Raw genomic sequence first — 24,109 nt, forward strand, 5'->3', positions numbered from 1 at the left:
CCTCTGAATTCCTAGGTCGTTAAAGAGCTGAAATATGAATATTGCTACATGCAAGCTAAAGCTACTATGAATACATGAGACCTTTTCATTTAATTTTTATTTGTATTTATTTTTTATTAAATTATTTATATTGATTTAAAAAAATATTTTATTAAATTAGTTTTAATTTTACAATTACATATTTTATTACACAACAGCATAATAATTATAATAATAGTAACAACAACAAACAACAACAATAATAATAGTAATAATAATAATAATGTAATACGGCTACATAGCATTTTATTTAATACTACTACTAATAATAATGATGAAGTTATAAATGAAAAAATCAATAAATAAATAAAAAGGGAAGAAATGGCCTCGTCGCTTCTGGTGGGCGTGTCCAGGTTCTGGGCATGCGCAGAAGCGCTCTGCCGCCTTCTGTGTGCGTTTGAAAATTGTGGCTGAAACATCGCGGATTAAATTCTGATTATTTTGGTGGGCGGTCTGGTGGGCGTTATTTTGGTGGGTGGTCGGTAAAGCAGTTAGAGAAAGTCGTCGAGGGTCGTTTTGCTGTAAAAGCCACTTTAAAGCCACTTTAATCGGAGATGGGCGGAGAGCTGAAAAGTAAACAAGGCAGAACTAAACGGAGATCCGGCGAGGAGGCCGAGAGGACGCCGGGAGGAGGCCGGGAGGAGGCCGAGAGCTCCGCGGGGAAAAAGCGAAAAACCGAGAAAACCGAGGCGCAGAAAGAGAAACAGAAAAGAGACGGTACGTTTTCTGAACATCAGCAGCTTCTGAAACGGAGAGAGAGAGACTGAGAGAGAGGTAGAGACAGACAAACAGAGAGAGAGAGGTAGAGACAGACAAACAGAGAGAGAGAGAGAGAGAGAGAGACTGAGAGAGAGGTAGAGACAAACAGAGAGAGAGACAGAGAGAGAGGTAGAGACAGACAGAGAGAGTGAGAGACTGAGAGAGAGATAGGTAGAGACAGACAGAAAGAGAGAGAGAGACAGACAGACAGAAAGAAAGAGGGAGGGAGAGAGAGGTAGAGTCAGAGAGAGAGAGAGAGAGAGAGAGAATAGAGAGAGAGAGAGAGAGGGAGGGAGAGAGAGAGTGAGAGAGAATAGAGAGAGAGAGAGAGAGGGGAGCGAGACAGACAGACAGAGAGAGAGTGAGAGAGAATAGAGAGAGAGAGAGAGGGGAGCGAGACGGAGGGAGGGAGGGAGGGAGGGAGGGAGGGGGATTTTAATATATCTTTATTACACCAATATTATTACAGTTTTATCAGTCGGTCCATCCAGATTTATGAAGTTAAAACACAGTTAAAACGTCAAGACTAGGTGAGAATCACCATCAGCACAGCACAGCACAGCACTCTGCCCCCACACATCAACCAACACCTCCACCTGGTCTACCAGCCTATAATACTCATACTCCTCTCTAATCGGCCCGGCCATCAGCCGCGTTAACGGCTCAGGATTCACACAGCCTTGACTTGGCCTTAGTCTTCCTCGTCTTCCATACAGCTCATTTTGCTCGACCATATAATTTAAAATCACACTTTCCTCTGCTTACTAGTCCTGCAAGGAAGGTTCTCTCAGAGAATTCCTCACTAAAGCGTCAAAACAAACTTTTAAAAACAGAAACGAACCACTCGGCCTATCACAGCGCAAGAACAGATGCTCAATCGATTCATCCTGTCCTAATCTGCTCTGCCCCCCCCACTGATGGATTCAGGTGGGCACACGTGTCTGTCTGTAGCTATCGCCCTGTGAATAATCCTCCACTGTAGATCAGCTGAACGCTTCTCTATGGGGGGTTTATACAGGGATCTCCACCTGCCCCTCAGGAGGAAGTCTGGCCCGAACAACTCCAGCCACCTTACCACTCTCTGATGCCTCAGTTCAGTCTTGTGTGCAGCTTTGACGCAGGCTTGGCATAGAGCCTTCCTTGAGAGCGTTCGCAACTGTCCCAAGTCGGGAATGTGAAACAGTATTCCTGGTGGAACTCCACCTGAATCGCCAGTGTGACCTCCAAGCCAGGACATCTCTGGACACCTCAAAAACCATCTTCCCGATTAAGAGAAGAGATTGGTAAAAGTCAGTCTTATCCAGAACATCTGAAGGTCATATCCCAACCTCCCTGCCCTGTGCAGGATTTTACTGGCTGTTTGAGTCCGTGGTAGATCTTTCTGGTAAAGCAGCCTTTTTGCTGATTGCAGCCGAAAGGCCTTCACCCAGCTCCATATATCCACCAGGCCTTGTCCTCCTTCCTCAACTGGCAGAAAATCCACAGCTGCCCAAGTCCAATGTTGTCCACTCCAAAAGAAATCTACCACTTTCTTCTGTAGCCTTCAAATCAGCTCCTCGGAGGCTGTGAACACCATCATCCCCCTTCTCCCTCGTACACTCCCAGTTTTTCAGTTGAAATAAACTATTCCCTAAAAACACCTCTCTTCCCCAGATCAGCCCTCCTGGTAGTTGAGGAACTTCTGTGTCTGCCCGATGACCAATCAAATACCCTTCACATTTACCCCAATTCACTCTTGCAGAAGATGCTTTTTCATAAATCTTTAAACTTCTCTTAAGTGCCCCAACATCTCCCTGAGCAGTGATTAAACCTGTGACATCGTCTGCATTAGAAACATGAGTCCCTTGGGGGTCTTTTGTTACAGGTACCCCCTTAAGATCTCAACCTACATAATAAGGGTTCAATCGCAGTGCTATACAGCTGACCCGACAAGGGACAGCCCTGCCGTAAGCCTCTCTGTACTGGCACCTTCACACTCAAAACCCCACCCACTGTAACCATGACAGATGCAGAGACAGTGAAGGGGCTAGATCTATATCTGCGGCTGTGCTATTTAGCTTCTCCTCCACTGTTTGATTTCACATGAAAGCATCATTGAACTTCCAAAAAGATGCTCAGGTAAAGAATCCCTTCGAGCGCAGCTTCCAGCAGGACCTGTAGATTTAACGGATCATGGTGTTATCACAGCGCTGCTCTTTAAAAAGCCCACCTGCACCAAAACGGAGTCAAGACCCTCACTGAGTGCAGTACCTGGTTTTGAAATGTTCAGAGAGCAAAATCACATATTTGTTTGTCGGTTTATCAGCACTGGCCTGATCTGGTCTTTCTGTTTTCCATGTTTTTCTGTTCTTTCTCTTTCTTTAATTGGTCTTGATTTCAGCTTCCAGCCTTAAAGGTGCATCCAGGTCGAGTGGAAGCATAAAAGAAGTGAAGGGAAAAGCTGGTGGGAAGAAAAACGAGACCACCGAGGAGAACAACAGGGAACATTCTAGTGGGTCCAAAAGTGCCTCGGAAGTGAAAAGAAACAAAAAAGGACAGCTTGTTTTTGAAGGTACCGAACAAAACTTCAGTTAACAGTATTTTACACAACGAATCGTTCCGGTCCTAAAATCTGAGTTTGAAATGGATTCAAATCCACGATAAAACCCACGACATCTGCACACCTGTGACCACCTCATAGCAACTAAAGTCCGTATCACTGCACCACGGCACCAAAAACCTGGAGCTGTTGGAGCTGGTAAGCCAGCTAACAGGCTAAAAGAGCCAACAGCCTAAACAGCTCCATCATTTATGCCACAGGCTTGAATTAAAGCATTTATGATCTGATTTACTTGAAAGTTTTATGCACTACAGATGTTCGTGTTTCAGTCAGAAGTTGCGTCAAGCCCAGACTGAATCCCCAACGGCTCCGCACTTCCTAAATAGTGTTCCAGCTATGAAAGTCTAGAAGGTCTAGCCCCTACAGACCAACAGTGCATCATTTATTGAGTGTGAATGTGTCTGAGACCCAAACGTCTGGTTCTTAGCTGTGTTTCGCTCTGATGGGCTGCAGGATCCAGTGTTTAAACTCCTACGTAGTGCACTATGTAGGGAGCAGGGTGGCGTTTGAGACTCAGCCCCAGCATGAGAAGAAGGCGCCGCTGGATTGGAGCTCAATAAGACTCGCTGTGGTGATTTGGTGACCAAACAGTGCTGTGATATCATAAATTCATTGTCCTACAACAAAAAAGTGAAAAAAATTCATGAAATAACTGAAACATAAAACGATAAGCTTCAGGACGTTCTCCTCCTTCAGTGGTCCATGGTTGCTTGGCAACAATACCATATACTAAAGGAACTACGTTTCATGGCAGGATACTTGTATAAATCAATTATCATAGAAATTAACTAACTATTTTCAGAAAAATTCTGTGGTTTATCGGATTTTATGCTGGACGGCGTTTCATAAAAGCGATAAGCCCCTTGAGGCCGTGCGTCACAGAGGTTTTGTCACAGAGAAGGGAGTTTTACTTCACAGAGCATCATGCCTAACAACACCCTGCCCTGTGGTAAAAGCACAGGAACACACAGCCTCTCGTGGCACATTCCTTTAGTATCTCATCAACTGCTCAAATGTGTAAACAGTTCAAAACACGTAAAAGCTAAACGAATAGTTTGAGATGTAGTTTCTGTCTGTTTAACATATATAACACAGCGCAAAGCTGGATTCAGTTGATTTAATGCATTTGGGGTTTATCTGGATAATTTTCTCTTATTACAGCTTCGTGGTGATTTTGATCCCCTGAGAAAATTATTGGCCAGTTTACCTGCTTTTTTTTCCTTTTTGTCTTTTACCAAACTCCGTCATCTGATTAGTACATCCCTTTGTTCTGGGCAGTTTTCTGACCTCTGCAACTCACTGTGTTTAGTCTTCTAGTTGGTCTTTAGACTGTTTAATCCATCTGAGTGGTAAAATTGAGCTTCTCTGCTCTTGACACTGGGAGAGCATTGGCAGGACGAGAAACAAAAAAGGTCTCATCAGAGAAGCAAGATCTCCCAGGCTGATTAAAGGGGCGATTGTAAGGGCAGCTGTATAAAGAACTTTGGATTCATGTACAGCGACAGAATATCATCCAAACCTTACTTAACATGCACCATATCAGCTTTTCACCATCATATGACTGTGTGACGCACAGGTCCAAGATCGTTAATCAAAGCCCAAAACAAAGGAAATTACAGCACAAAAAAGGGTCTTTATCACTGAAGAGATGAGAGGATTCCTGCTGATTAATCTAGTTAGAATAGCGAGTTTCCTTTGGAGTGATCTGAAAGTCAGTGGTTGGGAAAACGTTGCTCATTCTCATTCCGCATGTGACGCTTCTGTGAGTGATACTCTGTTGTCTGAGTCTCTGAAATAGCTGTGTGTTTCCTCTCTATGATTGTAGGAAAGGACGTTTCTGAGGCGGTACTTGCTATTTATCAGTGGTGGACGAAGTCCCCAAACCATGCGAGTTAAAGTCGAGACACCCAGGGTAAATATCACTCCAGTAAAAGTAGAAGTTCCTCCCTTTAGACCTCCACTGGAGTAAAAGTACTAAAGTATTTACCGTCACATGTACTTACTTATCGAAAGTAAAAGTACTAAAAGAGTAATTAACTAAATTCAACTTAGTTCCAAGTTTAAGTTGAATAAAAACTGGCTTTAAACTCAGGATCACAGATGAGCTCCTTTACTATGTTGATCTGTAGGCGTCTGTTCATAAACATAAACCAGCCCAAACTCATTTACTATAAAATGAAATGGTGTTTGTAGAAATTCAGAAAAAAGCCGCGTCAGTCTCGACTGCATATGTGGACATATTTCTATATTGAGCTCTATTTACACAAAGTTAGGTTAGTTCATCATTTATGTTGAACAGACTCTCCCAAAGTTTTACGCTGCTGCGCTGACGTTGAACCGCGTGCTGCACTGGGTCGGTATGACCAACAGGTCAAAACCAGCTCTAAACAAAGTGACCGCTGGGCCCTGATTGGTGCTCTGGCTTTGCGCTTCTTTCGTTTTGACATGTGACATTTTTATACACACAGAAACCAAAAGGAACGACAGATTTCTCAAAATGTAGGAGGAAAAAGTCGGATATTAGACTCTGAAATGTAGTGGAGTGAAAGGAAAAAGACGCCCAGAACGGAGAAACTTCAGTACAGATACACCAAAAATACTAAAGTACAGAAACTAATTACATTTACTCAGTTACTCAGGTACTCAGGTACTGTCCACCACTTTCTATAGCATCTTTCATACACTGTGGTCACTCAGAGTGCTTTACAAAATAGAAAGTACCGCTACACAGAGAAGTGCAGGGGTGGGAGTGCAAGTGAGGCAAATGTCTGTACCTTAATGATGGAAGGTTACAGAAAAAACAAGACCTTTGACTTTTAGGTGATGATGAATTGTGATTCAAATGTGCTTAATATGACCAGGAACATGAGCTAAGGGCGGTTTCACACCTAACATGTTTAGTATCTGACTGTTTTTTTCCTTAGTCCAGTTTGACAGGTGTGAACACACGTAGTCAGGTGTACTCAGGTGTGCACTAAACAAATCAGCCCAGTTTGCTGCTGGTGGGATCACGTTTTTGTGAGGTCTTGGTTTCACACTCCAACTTGGTGAGAATTTTAGCAAGGATTGTTATTCTCACATGTACCACCATCTGAGCCACTCTGCATGGAAATAGAGGTGCTGAGTGTCTGTGTATCACAGTCAGAGCAATAATAATACCATAAACTATTCCGATCTGAGCGTCACGTTAAGGTCACATGGCCACAATCGGATACGTATACAGACCACATATGAAAGTGACTTAAGTCAGATTTGAAAAGATCGGATTTGCGTCACAAAAAATCGGGTCTGTGCCACTTCAGCCTGGTAATGTAAACGTAGTCATAGAGTTTCTGACCGGCTCCTTCAGTCTGAGAGGAGCTGAGACCCCTGAGCAGAACGTTCTGCGTTCTCCACGTCAATCAGAGTGAATCCGTCAGAACTGAGCAGCGGGATTTTCATCAGCAGTGAAGCTCCAGCAGCTCAGAGCGTTCGGCGCTGGTTCCACAGCACTGGATGATCTCCGAAATCCCACTGAAAGAGCCGTGAGAGCAGCGACGCCCGACACGCTCAGTCCAGTCTGGGATGAGTCTGACTGTGGTGTTGATGTCGTCCGTCCAGCTGGAGGAGGTTCAGACTGAGACCTTGTAGAACTACATAATAAACTTCATGCTCATTTAAACCGTTTACAGTTCACTGCTCTGATCTGTGATTTGCATGATTTGATGTGGCACCAAGACACTCATTCTCCTGGGTCGCAGGGGCTGGTGGAGCCTATCCCACCAGTGGTCATTGGGCGGAAGGCAGCAAACACCCAGGATAGGTTGCAACCTAGGGTGTGATTTAGCATGTCCAGTTGTCCATGCTTTTGTGCTACTTCTAGCAGCAGCGACCTGATTGGTTACATTCAGTTTGACCAACTGTAAATGCGCAGATATCAAGTAAGGTTTATTGCTATTGCTTTGACTGTGATAAAGACACTAAGCGTCTCTGTTTACATGCAAATGGTGGTAAATGTCCGAGTAACAGAGCAAATCCCTGCAAACATTCTCATTAATTAGCAACAAATTCTTTAGCAAACAAACAAGTTGTGAAATCTGCCAGACAACATAAAAAACAGCTTGAGGGTTGTTTTTTGGTTTCTTTGGTCTGAACCAAAGCATAAAATGATAAATAGCTGCATTGTAGTTCAGGTTCACTGAGCCTTCACGCCAGTATTTAATGTCTAACCAACAGATATAAACGGAAGACACAGGGACAAAACATTCACACCTGACTGGGCAGATTTATGATGAGCATTAGGAGACGATATCTGGGAGAACGAGTCATGCTGGTCTTGTGATGAAGCGAGGAGACTGTGCATTTTCCCATGATGCTAAGCAGGGTGAAACCGAAGGGGCATATCCCTGAGTGCCTCTCTGCTTTTGTAAACAGTGAAAATGTGGTACATTTAATACATCCATAAAGCTGACGTGGGGGATCATATGTAATATTAATAGTAATAATAATAAACTTTTATTTGATAAGCACCTTTCAAGACACCCAAGGACACTGTACTTTAAAAATAACAAAGGATCTAAATAAATAAAAAATTAAAAATGTGTAAAATGGCATAGAAACATGTTAAAAGCAATACATATAATTTACACACATGACCGTACTGGTTCACCCAAAAGCCGTCTGGAAAAGGTGGGTTTTAAGACTAGCTTTGAACATAGCCAGGGTCGAACAAGCCCTGTAGACTGTTCCACAGCTTGGGGCCAGCAACACTGAATGCCCTGTCCCCAACAGTGCACAGCTTAGAGGGAGGAACTTTGAGCAGATGTGAATCAGAGGAGCGAAGGGAGCGAGCTGGAGCATAAAACTGAAGCAGACTACCAAGGTAGGAGGGGGCGGGGACATTTAAAGATTTCAAAACCAGCACAAGCAATTAGTATTGAACACGATGCTGAACTGGGAGCCAGTGCAGCTGTTTGAGTTGCACTGATTTAGTGATCTAGCAGCTGAATTCTGCAAATACTGAAGCCTGTTCAGATCCCGAGCAGGGAGTCCATGTAGCACAGCACTGCAGTAGTCAATTCTAGATGTTACAAACGCATGGAGAACAGTCTCAGCAGCTGAACGCTCTTCAGATGGAAAAAGGCTGCCTTACAAGTGTTCTTGATATGGGGTTCAAAAGACAGAGTGGAGTCAAAGATCTCTCCCAAGTTTCTGAAGTGGGTCAAAGAAGAGACCATATAACCAGGGGTAGAGGCGGCAGTGTTGCTTATCTTTTTATCTGTAGCTGGAGAGGCAATTAATATGGCTTCTGACTTCTCAGTTGTCCTAACATCAGCTAAACAATTAATCAACACCAAGGGTGGTAAACTGTGAGATGGTTTAGTGTGTGTATATATATATATATATATATATATATAGATCTGCATGTCGTCCGCAAAACAATGAAACTGCAATCCATGTCGCCTGATGATGCCGCCAAGGGGGAGCATGTACAACATAAAGAGCATAGGGCCAAGAACTGACCCCTGAGGGACACCACATGACAGGGAGCACGAGTCAGATCTGTTACCTCCAACGGAGACAAACTGTTGCCTGTCTGGTTTTTATTCACCAGATTGCCACCACAAGTCTTATTAGCACCAATCCAGCGGTGCCTCTCGTCGTGTGCTGGGGCTGAATCTCAAACAGCTCTGGTTTGAAAAGCCATCTGGGTCTCAGACACGTCCACACTAATTATTTAGGGAGTACGGAGCCGTTTGGGATTCAGTCCGGGTTTGACGTGACGTCTGATAGAAACACGGACGTGTGAAGCATGTAAAACATTCAAGGGACATTTTTGGTGTTTTATGTTGCCCCTCAGATTTTAGGACCAGAACTATCCATTTTATAATTTAAATTATACACACTTTTCCTTCTCTTGCTTTAGATCACCCAGAGTTCCAGCCAAATATGAGCCCAAAGGAGGTTCTGCAGGCAGGCAGTTTTGGTGGAACCTACTTCAGACCCATCTACTCCAGCATTACCAGTAAGCTGCAGTTCTTATTCTGGCTGTGATCCAGACTCTGCTTCACTTCTCAGCTCCAAAAGGCAGATCTGTATGATGTATATGTGTTTGAGACTTAGTGATGCTTGTTTGGAGTCAGTGAAAAGCTGGAGTCTGTGCTAGCATATAAAAATAAACATAGACCGATCAGGCTTAACATTTAAGACCAACTCCTTGTGTCTTCGCTCTGCTGGAGTCTTTAAACACTCAGTCCACTCACTGTCCACTCTGCTAGACACTCCTACCTGGTCAGTCCACCTTGTAGATGTAGAGTCAGAGACGACAGCTCATCTGCTGCACAGTTTGTGTTGGTCATCCTCTCGTCCTTCATCAGTGGTCACAGGACGCTGTTGGCTGGACATTTTTGGTTGGTGGACTATTCTCAGTCCAGCAGCGACACTGAGGTGTTTTAAAAACTCCAGCAGCACTGCTGTGTCTGATCCACTCAGACCAGCACAACACACACTAACACACCACCACCACGTCAGTGTTACTGCAGTGCTGAGAATGACCCACCACCCAAACAGTACCTGCTCTGTGAGGGTCCATGGGGGTCCTGACCACTGAAGAACAGGGTAACAGAGAAACAGATGGACTACAGTCTGTAACTGTAGAACTCCAGTTATTTTATGACAGTTTCAGAGGCTGAGAGTGTCACTGCCCAGGCCCACTACAGCAGAAATGCGTTAGCCATTAAAAAACTAATGAGAATGATCTAAATCAACCTCCTGTCTTATAGAGCAGCACTATAAGGACCTGTGGAAGGAACTTCCTCAAGACTGGCTCCAAGGACTCAACGTCCCCAAACAAGTACGGTCACCCCTAACTCATGATTTCTCTGAGTAGAGACGACTTTTTCTCTGTTGTTTTTTTTCCTCCTGATTTCACATTTTTAAGAAAATGGTTATGGTTTTGTTTTTCAGTCTGGCATCAGCTGCAGACATGGGAATTTTAAACAGCTGCTACTTTAGTGCACTAGGTGGCGCTAGGGCTGAACCACTAGGGCAAAATATCTCATTTCAATTTTTCTGGGTAATATTGTGACCTGTTTTGGGTTGCTTTCTATAATTTAAGGTTCAGGCCTGTGTTTTTTTTTGGCCAAGAAGCCCAGAATATCCACCTTTTCTGGCTTGAGACTTGAATGTAGTGTGCAAGACTGATTGGGCTGACCTGTCTACATTTCTAATTCATCCCAAAGGTGTTCTGTCAGGTTGAGGTCAGGACTCTGTGCAGGCCAGTCAAGTTCTTCCACACCAAACTGGCTCATCCACGTCTTTATGGACCTGCTTTGTGCACTGGTGGTCAGTCGTGTTGGAGCAGGAAGGGGCCGTCCCCAAACTGTTCCCACAAAATTAGGAGAATGAAACTGTCCAAAATCTCTTGGTGCTGAAGCTTTAAGAGTTCCTTTCACTGGAACTAAGGGGCCGAGCCCAACTCCTGAAAAACACCCCCACACCATGATCCCCCCTCCACCAAACTTTACACTCGGCACAGTGCAGTCAGACAAGTACCGTCTCCTGGCAACCGCCAAACCCAGACTCGTCCATCGGATTTCCAGATGGAGAAGCGTGATTGGTCACTCCAGAGAACTCGTCTCCACTGCTCTAGAGTCCAGTAGCGGCGCTTTACTCCACTGCATTCCACGCTTTGCACTGCGCTTGGTGATGTAAGGCTTGGATGCAGCTGCTCAGCCATGGAAACCCATTCCATGAAGCTCTCTACGCTGTTCTTGAGCTGATCTGAAGGCCACATGAAGTTTGGAGGTCTGTAGTGATGGACTCTGCAGAAAGTCGGTGACCTCTGCGCACTATGCCCCTCAGCATCCGCTGACCGCTCTGTCATTTTACGTGGCCGACCACTTCGTGGCTGAGCTGCTGTCGTTCCCAGTCGCTTCCACTTTGTTATAATCCCACTGACAGTTGACACTGGAATATACATATATGTATGTATGTATGTATGTATGTATGTATGTGTGTGTGTGTGTGTGTGTGTGTGTGTGTGTGTGTGTGATGTGTGGAACTGATGGACGTGCCACTTTTTGTGTAATAAACTGCAATATATCATTATATGCCAATGTAATACTGAGCATTAGGAAAAGCAAACGAATGAAAAGATCTGCAGTGATATGTCAGAATCTAGTAATTACCAGATAACATAGACGGCCCTGAAAAAGAGAAATAGTGATTAAAAACGCTGTTTTCTTTGCTCTCCTGCATGAGAGAGTCAGACTGTGGCTCAGTGATTTTGATGGTATCGTGTTGTTGGGCCCGTAGTGATTCCCACCCCTAGTGGATGTGGTATACATTGACCATTGTGGTGAAAACTCTGACAAAGTCACTGCCACTGCTATCTAAGAAGCTGGTGGCGTCATATGTCAGCCTGTGGGTTTGGTCCCTGCCAGCTACACAGCTGTTAGAGTTCTATGGAAAGGACAAAAGAGATCCTGCTCATTAGTGAAGGAAGAATTTGATCTCCTTTCTCTGTGGTTCCCCTTCCTCGTCCTGGGGAAGTGTGTTCACTGTTACTATGGTGATGGCTCCTGAGGGTTGTCATGGTTATAAATGCCACTATGAAGGGTCCTGAAGTGATGGCCTTCAGGGCCTTCGGGGTCCAAATGTCCAGAATCCGAAAGTATTAAATCTCAGAATAAGGCCATGCGCGCACTTCGGTCATCTTAAAGGAATAATTTGGCCAAATACCAGCACAGTGACCCCTTTGACCCAAAATGGAGTCAGTCAGTCAAGATGTGGACGTTTTTTCTTTACTCTTATGCTGGAGCTACGAGGCTAATGTAGCCGATTGCCTCACAGTGGTGCGACTAGACTGTCCCATTTCGAAGGCTCCTTCATATGTGGCCGAGAAATGTGTCCTTCTTTTCCACGGCAATGAAGGATCCAACGAGTGCATCCTTCGTCAGCCAACATGTCCCGAGGTTCATTGTGTGCTGGCAAGGATTTGAGAACGTTTGATCATCAGCAGAGAAGCGAGCAGTGGCTGAAACGTACGCTGTAAAGGCGGTGAAGCATCTCCGGCATTAATAATTGAAAAAATAAACAGTTAAAGTTTTTGGCTCCGTCTTTAAAGAACTTTAAAGTAACTTGACAGGATCTGTTTCTTGTGGAACGGTAAGGGCGGGAACAGTGGTGCTGTGACACAAACAGAAAATCCCCCGGGACGGCAGACTGTCTCATTTCGGTTCAGCCTTCACGGGTCTAAGCAGCCACTGAAGGACAAGCCTTCGTAGACCGTGTCCTTCAGAGGATCCAGCCCCTGAATTGGGACACACTGCCTGAGTCGGTCCTCAAAATGGCAGCAACTCCACATTGTAATGTCACACGAAACACGAAAATAGGAAATTACATCACCCAGCGTGTTTAAATGTTCAGCTATGGTCACTTGTTGGAATGTTTGGGTTTTGCTGTGGCTTCCAAGAAATGAATCAATAAATGAGGAAAATGTTTTAAAACCTGCTGTAAATGAGTTTCTGGGATCTGTTTACAGGGTTACGTGGTTCACAGGCCAGACTAAACCACCACACACTTGCCTTAAACCACGCTGAGCTGTTCACTGATCTCTAATATACTGACACTGTATAGTAGTGTTATTAAATCAATAGAACACACGAGGACAGTGTTATCCTGAAATACCATCCCGGCTGTGATCTGGTGTCCGTAGATCATCCCAGCTGTGATGTTATTGGTGATAACTCCCTCCTCGAGTGCTCTACTGCTTTAATACAGCAGTTTAATATGTTTTAATGTTCAGTTCCTTCCTTCTAATTAGAGCTCCTTAACGAGCAGCTTGTTGCTACGTCAGAGTAACGAGCTCCGCCCGCTCGCTGCTCAGCCAGCAGTTTGTTCTCCAGTTCTTTACACTAAATTCCCAAACTGCCGTCTCCACTGAGCAGCTTTTCTGTGTTTTATTGGGTCAGTTTTACGGCTCAGTCTGATTTGGTCCGACTCTGAAGATCAGACACGTCTGGCGAATGGTGTTGGGTTCATTTCTGGCTGATTCCAGGTTGTTCAGCTGTTCTTCTGTCACAGCTGCCGACTGAAAAGCTGCTCAGTGGTGACGACAGTTTGGGAATTTAGTGTCGTTTCATCTTCAGAGTTGGACCAAATCGGCTGTCGGTCAGATGAGATCTTAACAGTGTCCATTTCCAACGGCATGAGCGTCTCCTACAGCTGTCGGAGTCGTTGCTTAGCAACGGCATCTCAGCGGAGTGATACAGTGTTTGTGATGTTATGGTGAAGTAACAGCACTGTTAGAACGACTCTCAACCAATCAGCTTACGTGGCCGGAACTCACTGTTGTTTAACTATTAATATGGGCTACAGTGCATTGCATGGCTGAGCACAGCAGCAGCCACAGAACCTAAGCCAGTAGAACCCCAGAGCGCCGACATGGAGCACATATGCTTCCATTACCTGCTGCATTTACCTCGTAGCTCCAGTGCAAAAACTAAAGAAGCACATTGAGATGCCAAACGTGTCTCGGCTGATTGAGCCCATGGGGATCAACAGATTTTTTTGCCGTCCCTTTAAATGAAACAGCTCTACAGCTTGTCATGTTCTGTATGTCAGAGCTGAGGTTATGCAAGGCGAGATTCTGCTGTGAATGCGTCATCGGGGTCACAGTCACCCATTACGTCAAGTGATCCAGACCGTAAAACCTGGCGCCCGCGTGGAGCCGATTTATTACTGCTTTTATTACAGATCACATAGGCACAGAACATCTGAGCCGTTTGGTCAGGCTGCTGTGCTGCTACGGGTTCAGCAGGGTCAAAGCCAAGTGTGTGGAAAGCCGAAACAGGTTTGCTTCCCTGGAATTTTTATTTTCTGTTCAGCAAAAGGAAAAAGGAAGCCGGAACTGCAGCTCAGGCCTGCAGACGGGGTTGTAGATTTAGCTCTGCTTTTGAGATGAACGTATAAACTTGTATTATCTGTCGTATATAAGTGAATGAAATGTCCCCACATAGTCGTTGAGCAGTTGTGCGTCGCAGATCTTCAGCGTGAGCAGTTCTGTCTGGACTGAGAGACGACTGCTTTTATGATGGATGAAGATCTCGTGAATTGCGCTGCATGTAAAAGGGCTGAGCAGTTAGGATTGTTAGAGTAGTATTTCGATTGTTATGCATGTCGCTGCTGTCGGACGAAAACCTTGTATCTTTATATAAGATAGTAACTTTACAGGATAAGGAAAAAAACTTTACATACTTTTAATGTAAGTCAATGGAGCCAGATGTCTTGTCAAGTCATTTTGAGGTGTTTCTTTTAGTCCATTGATCATGAAATTTACACACAACGCAAAGAGCAATGGGCATTTTCAAATGTGTCAAAAACTGAAAAACGTGGCATTTGATTCAACGCAATAACATTCAAACTATTAGCCTAAATAAAAGACCCATATCATGTAAAACTGAATTTTTTTTTTATAAAATAATTTGATCTAGTTTATAAACATTATGTTTCCATGGTCTATATATGTAAATGAAGCTGCCGAAACAGTCCATTTTGAATGAGCTGTGTTTGTGATGTCACACAAACCAAGACATTTGCATATATCTGCCTACGCTATAGAAGTTTAGCCCCACCCAATTACACTGTAGTTAGTGTTTAAGCATGGACTGATTTTTAAAGGGAGATACAAAACAGGCCAGCCAATCAGAAGAGAGCTGACGCATACATTAGCCTTAAAGGCACAGTACCAAAACAGCCTGTTTAATTATTAGGGATGAAAAAGAAGACGGAGAAGGGTCTTAAAAACGAAACATGGCTGGTTCTCTTTCAAGCATTCATTTCGGTATCTCACTAGGGGTACGACCCTCTGTGTAGTCCTCAGAAGCACTTGTATCAATACGCCAGCCCCTATTGGCTGGCAGCCGGGACGTGCGCGTATAGAGGAGCCGCCTGTCCTCTATATTTAAGGGCTGAGCCACGCCACTTTCATCATTCAAAAACCTCTTCTTGCTTCACTCAGAAGCTCAGCTTCGACACGACTGCACTTGGGAGCTTAGCTCAACTGTCCATAGCCTGAGCTAACAACTCTGGGCTCTAACTCGCTGGGCACTAACTTTCCCGCTTGTGCGATGTTGTTAACCTCATTCCTTCATCTTGGGAAGAGGCCTGAAGCTAACATGGTACGGCTGTCTCCAAACAGCAGACCTTCTCACTACATTGTCTCCAAACAAGTAGCGAACGAATCGGTTTGCTAGCCGAGGAAAAACCTCCTCCACTAGTGTGTCCAAGCGGCAGTAAAATTTCAGGCACCGACACTCACACCAGATGTGCCGCGTGCCTCGGGCTGCGACATGCCCAAGAAGCACTAACCTCACCTGATTTCTATTGTGCACGCCTCTCCCTCAAGAGTCTCCGCCGCAGGCTAGCATGCCAAGCTAGCCTGTCTGACCGAGACCCGTTGTTGGGAACTACACCAAGTTCAGCGACCGCGGGTGTGGAAGACTCCGAGGCACCTGCCAGCGTGAGCTGGGGCGATCAGCTTGATGAAGCTGAGCCACTAATTGATGATATCAGTGGCCTCACAGCCTTACAGCGGATCTCCGTCCTCGTGGACCGTGAGTCTGACTTGCTGGGTGAGTCTGAGGGGCTTTTTTCTGAGGAAGAGGACTGTGATGAGTCTACTTTCATCCCGTCAGCACCAACCCAACCCAACCGAACACTGCGGAAGCGGACGGCAGCGATGCCGACTCACAGCCCCTCAGCGTGGATCTGCAGGATGTGTGCAAAAGTGCAGCAGGACGGTTGGGCATTCTGTGGCCCAGCATCCTGGCAGAAACTACCATCTCTCGGTAGGAAGGGAAACGGCTACCCAGAGCCAAGCGAACAGTGAGACAACTGCCAGTGTTCCCCAAATGCAAGGAGGAAGTTACTCGCTCCTGGAATAAACCATTCTCTGCCAAAAAACCCATTCAGGGAGGGTCAGTGCTAGACTGTGTGGATATGGAAGGAAGTGGCCTCTCTCACCTGCCTCCAGTCGGGTCCGTAGTGGCCTTCCACCTGCACCCAGGGCAGTAAACCTTGACTGGTGCCAGCCCTACTTTCCCATTCAAATCTGACAGCTTCCAGTCCTCCATGACTGAAAGGTCATATCGGTCGGTTGCTACAGCTGTCAGAGCCCTCAATGCCTCATCCATGCTCATGGCATACCAGGCTGAGCTGCAGGAGGAGATGACGTCCAAACCAGACTCAAGCAGCTGGGATGAGATCTGTGTTGTGACTGACCTCTGCCTCACAGATGTGCTGTCCAAGCCTCTGGCAGAGCAATGGGTGTCATGGTGGCACAGGAGATGGCCCGGTGGCTCAACCTTTGTAGCCTTTCTCACAAGGAGAAGGTTCACCTTCTGGATGTTCCAGTAGACCTCAAGGGCCTGTTGGTCCTACTGTTGCTGCCATGCAACAGCGCTGTGACGAGAAAAAAAGAGAAAGCAAAGCTTTGCAGATATGTCTCCCCAGGAAGATGCACATGACCCCATTTTCTGCTCCTCACCAGACCTTTGCACAGGCAGTGGGCCACCCACCTCCTGCCTTCAGGATGCCTAAGCGCCCCATGATGCAAACAGGACCTCCTGCACAGCCCAAGTTCCTCGATGCAAGAGCTGCTTAGTCGAAGAGCCCCCCTCTTTCCACCTCAACGCGGAGGAGCCAGCCAACCCAGGCCTCCACTCCAGATGGAAAGAAAAAGCGCAGTGCTACCTAGTGCACAGCTGTGGGAAGGGAACAACCAGGAAGGCCAGACGCTGGTTCTCCATCCCCCCAAGAGGTGCAGTTCAGGCATGCAGAGCCCCAGTTGGTGCTCAGTTCGCACAGCCTGGCAAAGAAACTGAGAAGCAATGTTCAGGTGGATGTTCCTTTAATGCCACTCAAAAGCACACACCAGTGTTCGTTAATAAAAGTGTTCCCCATAGCGCATCCAGGCTTCCAGCCAAGGGGGCTATCACATATGCTTCAGACACATTAGTGTTAAAACACATTGTTCATACCAGGTTGCAAAACATTCCAGACACAGTGTTAAACCAAAATATGGCTGCCCACAAAGAAGGTCACATGAGCACCTAGATGGGGGAGACCTCTCAGGTGCCTCATGCCAGGACACAGCTCCCGCTTACACCAGCAGATGGCGCACATGCGCCACTGGTGTCAGTGGAGCTCCCCTCAATGCCACTCACTTTAAGGAGGAACGCATGGGTGTGGAGAATGCTAAACAAGGGGTACAGACTCCAATTTGCCATCAGTCCACCTCAATTCAGGGGAATATTTTTCTCAAAATCCCTGGGCGAATCAGCTCGTGTTCTTCAAGAGGAGATATCCTCGTTGATGAGAGGAGCGATAAGAATTGTTCCTCCCGAAGAAAGCATGTGCGGCTTCTACTCGGGGTACTTTCTGGTAGGGAGGGCTTTTAAGACCGATTCTGGATCTGCATGCTCTAAACAGGCACCTCAGAAAGTTCAAGTTGAGGATGCAGACACACACAGCCCTATTGCGTTTTCTAAGACGAGGCGACTCGACCTCAGTCGACCTACAGGATGCCTATTTTCACATCCCTATATACCCCCCTCACAGGAAATTCCTGAGATCCGCTTTTCAGGGCGTGACCTACGAACATCTTGTTCTTCCATTCGGACTTTCTCTAAGCCCACGGGTGTTTGTGAAATGTACCAAAGCGGCCATTGCACCACTCAGGAGGAAGGGCATTCGTCTGGCCACATAGATAGACGACTGGCTCTTAGCTGCCCAGTCAGAGCAGGAAGCGCGAGAGTACACCAAACTGCTCACGGAGCATCTGAGTGCACTGGGCTTTCGGGTGAATATCGCCAAGAGCGTTTTAACTCCTGCTCAGACCATCTCTTTCATAGGGTTGACCCTGGACTCAGCTTCATTCAGGGCACAGGTATCTTTGAAGAAGGGTAAGAGTTTTTCAGATATGTCTAGCCCACTTTCAGTGGAGTGCACTTTCTGTCTTTAAAAGCCACTCACGTACCCGGCGTTTTGAACTGGGGGGCGGACCTGCTGTCAAGGGGCCATCCTCGATATGGGGAATGGCAGCTAGACAGAAGCGTAATATGTCAGATCTGAGGCTGCTTCGGGGAAGTGACCAAAGATCTATTCACCACCAGAGAAAATACTCAATGCTTGTCGTTCTTCTCTCTGAATGACCAGGATGCGCCGATGGGAGTGGACACAGTAGCACACCCGTGGCCGCGCGTCCTCCTGTATGCGTTTCCGCCGTTAACACTGATACCACCAACTCTGACCAGGGTGAGACAAGAGGGGCTCTCACTCATTCTGATAGCCTTGAACTGGCCGGAGAAGCAGTGGGTGGAGGAGATAGTCCCACTGGATAGCGGGAGCTATAGCCCTAGCTTACTCCAGCAAAGGCATGCAGCCTCCCGCTGGCTTGAGGGGACATTCCACGAGGGGAACATCCTGGGCCCTGTTTCGGGGCATTTCTATCCAGGTGCTGCAGCCAACTGGGCCTCACCTCATACCTTTACTAGGTTCTACAGCCTGGATGTCACTGCGCCTACCTTGGCACATACTGTGCTTAGTGTATGCCCACCTGAGGGGTAGGACCCACCAGCCAGGGAATGATTCTTCTCTGACGGAGCAGATTTACATGGCTTGGGGCGGACGGTTTTACAAAGTGGGCTTGTCTGGCAATATGGGAGTCGGCATATCCCATAGTGAGCTACCAAAACGAATGAAAACTCTTGAACTCTTGAAAAACTCTTTGAATGTTAAATAAATCAAATAAGTAACAAAACTATTGTTTTTAAAGGAAGATTAACAGCGTAAGCTAATGCTCATTCCTCTGTTTTAAGCAATGCAAACTAATGCAAAATGGGTCAAACCCTTTACTTGCATGTTTTATATATCGCTGCTCTCAGATCAAAACCCTGTATCTCCATTTCGTTTTTCAAGTTTTTGACGTAATCTGAAAAAGCCTGTTGTCCTTTAAATTGTGTGTAAATTTAATGGTGAATGAACCAAAAGAAACAGCCCAAAATGACTCGGAAAGACTTCTCCTGTGAAGTTCCCGTTTTGGAGATACTGTGACATGGAGCGAGAAGACGGACGCATGTGCTGAGTCAAGCGAGATTTATTTCGGGCAAATCCAGGGTCACGGTCAGACCAGTCCAGAGTTATACAACCCAAGAAACCCACAAATGTGAGAATGTCGGTGTTAAAAATGACAATAATCATTGTTTCATCTTAGTTTAATGTTGTTTCAGTATGTTATGGTTCTTTTCTTCATCACAAGAGCTGAACTTTCCCGTCCTCTGCTGTCACTGCAGATGGGCAGGGTCGCATACAGAGCAGCGCTAGTAGCTGTTAATGATGCTCTTTTTATTAGAGGGGGTCCCATTTCAGAGGGAAGATCTCAACCACTACCCTGTAACTCAGTTCCAAGGGGCAAGGAGACACTCGAAAACAAGGGGTAGGGGTAAAAATAAGAAATGGGACTGGGCCTGACTCTTCCTCCTAGTCCTGAGCGTAAAAGGCACACAGCGCCACCTAGTGCACTGAAATAGCAACTGTTCAGGCAAAAGTGCAAACCTGTCTTTTCTAAAACTGGGTTGAGGAACAAAAATGACGTAATATAATGAAAAATGTCTGAAAATGATTTTAATAAGTATTGGCATTTCGGCCGTAGCCTAAAGCAGGTGAGGTAGATGTTCTCCTGAGAAATGTGTACATTTGGAGATGGTGCAGTGACCCCACTGTGCGGTATGCTCTGCAGGTGTCATCAGCGACGTACAATGAAGAAGTGAACACGTATAAAGTGAAGTGTGGGGGCAGTTTGGAGATGTGGGAGAGCAGCGGGTGGATAAAGCCTCAGGACCCCTACGGCTGGTTCCAGTGGTACTGCAGGTAACCCTCACTGAGTGGAACTGACTCATCTCACCCCAGTATCAGTAATATTTCCATAAGAATGTGTAAGATCTTGTCTTTTCTTGCCAGAGCTTTAATTTTCATCATTCATCAAATGTAGGAATTAGAACTAAAGCCAGCTGGATTCGCATTATAGAGAATTACAGTTTCTATTTGAGATACAAATGAATAAAATGTAAATGTTTCAGTGCAGCAGTCCAGCGTCACCTAATCATCGGTCAAATCTCAACATCTGTCTGATGCCCATACATTTTTTAAGCTAATGTCATCCAGTACTGATCTGATCATCTTATCAGCTCCACTGACCAGACAGGAGCACTGTGTAGTTCTACAGTTACAGACTGTAGTCCATCTGTTTCTCTGATACTCTGTTACCCTGTTCTTCAGTGGTCAGGACCCCCATGGACCCTCACAGAGCAGGTACTGTTTGGGTGGTGGATCATTTTCAGCACTGCAGTAGCACTGACGTGGTGGTGGTGTTTTAGTGTGTGTTGCGCTGGTGCGAGTGGATCAGACACAGCAGTGCTGCTGGTGTTTTTAAACACTGTGTCCACTCACTGTCCACTCTATTAGACACTCCTACCTTGTCGGTCCACCTTGTAGATGTAAAGTCAGAGACGACAGCTCATCTGCAGTTTGTGTTGGTCGTCCTCTAGTCCTTCATCAGTGGTCACAGGACGCTGCCCACAGGACGCTGCCCACAGGATGCTGCCCACAGGACGCTGCCCACAGGACGCTGCCCACAGGACACTGTTGGCTGGATACTTTTGGTTGGTGGACTATTCTCAGTCCAGCACCGACACTAACACGCCACCACAATGTCAGTGCAGTGCTGTAGGGGTCCTGACCACTGAAGAACAGGGTGAAAGGGGGCTGAAGAGCATGCAGAGAAACAGATGGACTACAGTACTGTAGAACTACAAAGTCTCCTGTATGGTCAGTGGAGCTGATAAGATGGACAATGCGCATAGAAACAAGGAGGTGGACTTAATGAAGTGGCCGGTCAGTGTATATATTGATTATTATTAATAACTGATATTAAAGGTTGTGGCATCATATATTGTGATGTGACTTGTGATCATATTGTCTCACTCTTATCAGTATCACCCGTTTTCTGTCCTGCAGGTTTTATGAAGGTCGTCGTACGGAAGACGACGTGCGGCAGATCAGCCGATGGGCCAACTGTGCCGGTGTCAAAGGTCGTTGGCGAAATAACCTCATTACCAAGGTGGTGCGGTCTGGCCAAAGGTTTGATGACCGCAGTGTGTCGCCGGTGGTCCGGCAGACCCTCCAGCACTGGGGGTACCGACTCACTGAGGAGGATTACAGAGAAGGAGCGAAAAGGGTCAAACCCAAGTAAAAAGGACAGGAGTCACTCTGTCTGCTTTACCTGTAACTGAACTGTCACCCCCTTTAACCTCACGCCCTCAGAGAGGTTCTCCTTTTGAGTCTTGGTTCCTCTCAGTGGTTCCTCCTCATGCTCTCAGGGAGTTTCTCCTTTTGAGTCTTGGTTCCTCTCAGTGGTTCCTCCTCATGCTCTCAGGGAGGTTCTCCTTTTGAGTCTTGGTTCCTCTCAGTGGTTCCTCCTCATGCTCTCAGGGAGGTTCTCCTTTTGAGTCTTGGTTCCTCTCAGTGGTTCCTCCTCATGCTCTCAGGGAGGTTCTCCTTTTGAGTCTTGGTTCCTCTCAGTGGTTCCTCCTCATGCTCTCAGGGAGGTTCTCCTTTTGAGTCTTGGTTCCTCTCAGTGGTTCCTCCTCATGCTCTTGGGGAGTTTTACCTCATACCTCATCACTGCTGAGTCAGAGACATAATTTAAAAACATTAAGGTCTTAATATTAAAGGTTTTAATTCTGAATTGATGTAAATGAAAGACGCTGTATACATTAAACCTTTCAGTTATGATATCAGAATATCGAGAGTTCGTGCCACGGAAGGTGTGACATCACAACATGGTTTTTATCATTTTTGTAATATTCCAGTTTCCAGGTTTTACTGTGTCTTTTTTAAATTCTTGACATGGCTGTTCATGACGTGTTTAGAAATAAAGGCATTTGTTGTATTTTGCAAGTTTTGTGCAGAATATTTAATATTCCTGTCACTAAAGCGTCTGTTTTCCAGCTGATTGGAGGAGCTGGTGAGGTGTGACTGTTGAGCGCTGTTTCCGGCCCAACGCTGACTCTTGATGAAGGTTTCGATATATTCTATACGCAGGAGCGGCATGTAACGATAACCCAGGGACAGTGTGATGTGCAGTATGTATAAGTGACAAGGAGCGTATATCAAATATTATTGAGTGCGTTTAGATGCACTTAATAATCCGATAACTACAGAAAATCTGATGTTGTCAGTGATCCGATCAACACGCTTCCATACACGAGAGATAAAGGGGAAACTCCAGGTCTATATGAGTCAGACAGTAATCAGATTTCTGCTTTACACCTTCTAAACTCACAGAAGACGCGACGTAACCGTAACGTGAAACTCAAACTGCAAGACGCGGCTTTTTTCAAAAACGCTGAAAATATGAACAAACATCATGTAGAAGATGAAGAAGTTTGTTTGAGCGTCACTCCGAAAGTGTTTTGCTGCGTCTTGCGACGACGCCACTCACTCGTTTATGGTACCGCCGTCTGTTTTCACACATGCTCAGACTGAGAGAGACGAAAGAAATCAGAGTAAGAGCTCACGATCAGATTCAGTCTCTTTTAGCTTTCAATCCACTGTTCACGTCAGAAATTGTGTTTAAACCCCTTTTAATGTGATTAATTTGACAAAGAAAAACATGATAACAAATCAAACTTTAAATGTTGTATTTATTTAAATATTCATATATTCAGTTATGATTACTAATTAGGGGTGTGTGGATCGATTTCCAAACCTTACTCAACCTTTACATTGTGATATCGATACGCTTTTCTCCTAAACGGGATGTAATCGGTGTTAAACAGACGGTGGAACAGTAACGATGCTGTTCCGTAGTGGCGGATCATTGGGAGTTTTTCCCTAAACACACAGCTTAAGGGGGCAGTTGTGGGCTGGAGGTTAGGGAACCGGCCCTGTGACCAGAACGTCACTGGTTCGATCACCTGAGCCGGCAGTACGTGACTGAGGTGCCCTTGAGCAAGATGCCTAACCCCCAGCTGCTCCCTGGGCACGGCGGATAGGGCTGCCCACCAGCAAGTGTGCTCACTGCCCCCTAGTGTGTGTGTTCACTAGTGTGTGTGTGTGGTGTTTGACTGCACAGATGGGTCAAATGTGGAGGTGAAATTTCCCGTTGTGGGACTAATAAGGGTCACTTAATCCTAAATAGCAGTTTATTTCATAAGGCTTTCATTTCATTTCAGTTCATTGCAAAGGCTTTCAAACATCAGCTTGGGTGTCTTTTTAAAAACTATTTTCACTGCAGAAATCACAAAATTCCCTGTATCTGTATCGGTGTCCAGATTAGCCTGTGTATTCCCTGGTATTGGATCGAAGAGTGTGAGTAGTATCGCCCATGCCCAGTTCATTTAACCCCATTGTTTTAGTATGAATGTTGTTACTATGTTTTTTAAAAGGTTAAAGGTTATTGTCACTTTAAAGGACTTTAAGGATTATTTTCACTTCACTTCAAATATTTATTCCTTTATCACAACGTAATATATATTATCTCGATAAAACAATGATCGTTATGTCGTGGTAATGATAGGACTAACTCGTGATCTCCAGAGAAGATTTGTTATGTCCTGATACTGGCATAAATATCAAGAGATCTCGGGAAAACAACTGGGGATAACTCGT

General features: G+C 45.6%; 1 protein-coding gene across 1 annotated transcript; it reads left to right on the top strand.

Annotated features, from left to right (window-relative positions):
* Positions 1–404: 404 nt before the first annotated feature.
* On the top strand, positions 405–21,854 carry zgc:113208 (uncharacterized protein LOC550591 homolog). The gene is made up of 6 exons (XM_017721883.2): positions 405–756; positions 3,179–3,349; positions 9,303–9,401; positions 10,159–10,229; positions 20,178–20,308; positions 21,455–21,854. Exons 1-6 carry the CDS (start codon positions 594–596, stop codon positions 21,687–21,689), a joined length of 870 nt encoding a protein of 289 aa, XP_017577372.1. The 5' UTR covers positions 405–593; the 3' UTR covers positions 21,690–21,854.
* The last annotated feature ends 2,255 nt before the right edge of the window (positions 21,855–24,109 follow it).

The sequence above is a fragment of the Pygocentrus nattereri genome, chromosome 23 (assembly GCF_015220715.1).
Source record: "Pygocentrus nattereri isolate fPygNat1 chromosome 23, fPygNat1.pri, whole genome shotgun sequence".
In the NCBI taxonomy this organism is placed as follows: domain Eukaryota; kingdom Metazoa; phylum Chordata; class Actinopteri; order Characiformes; family Serrasalmidae; genus Pygocentrus; species Pygocentrus nattereri.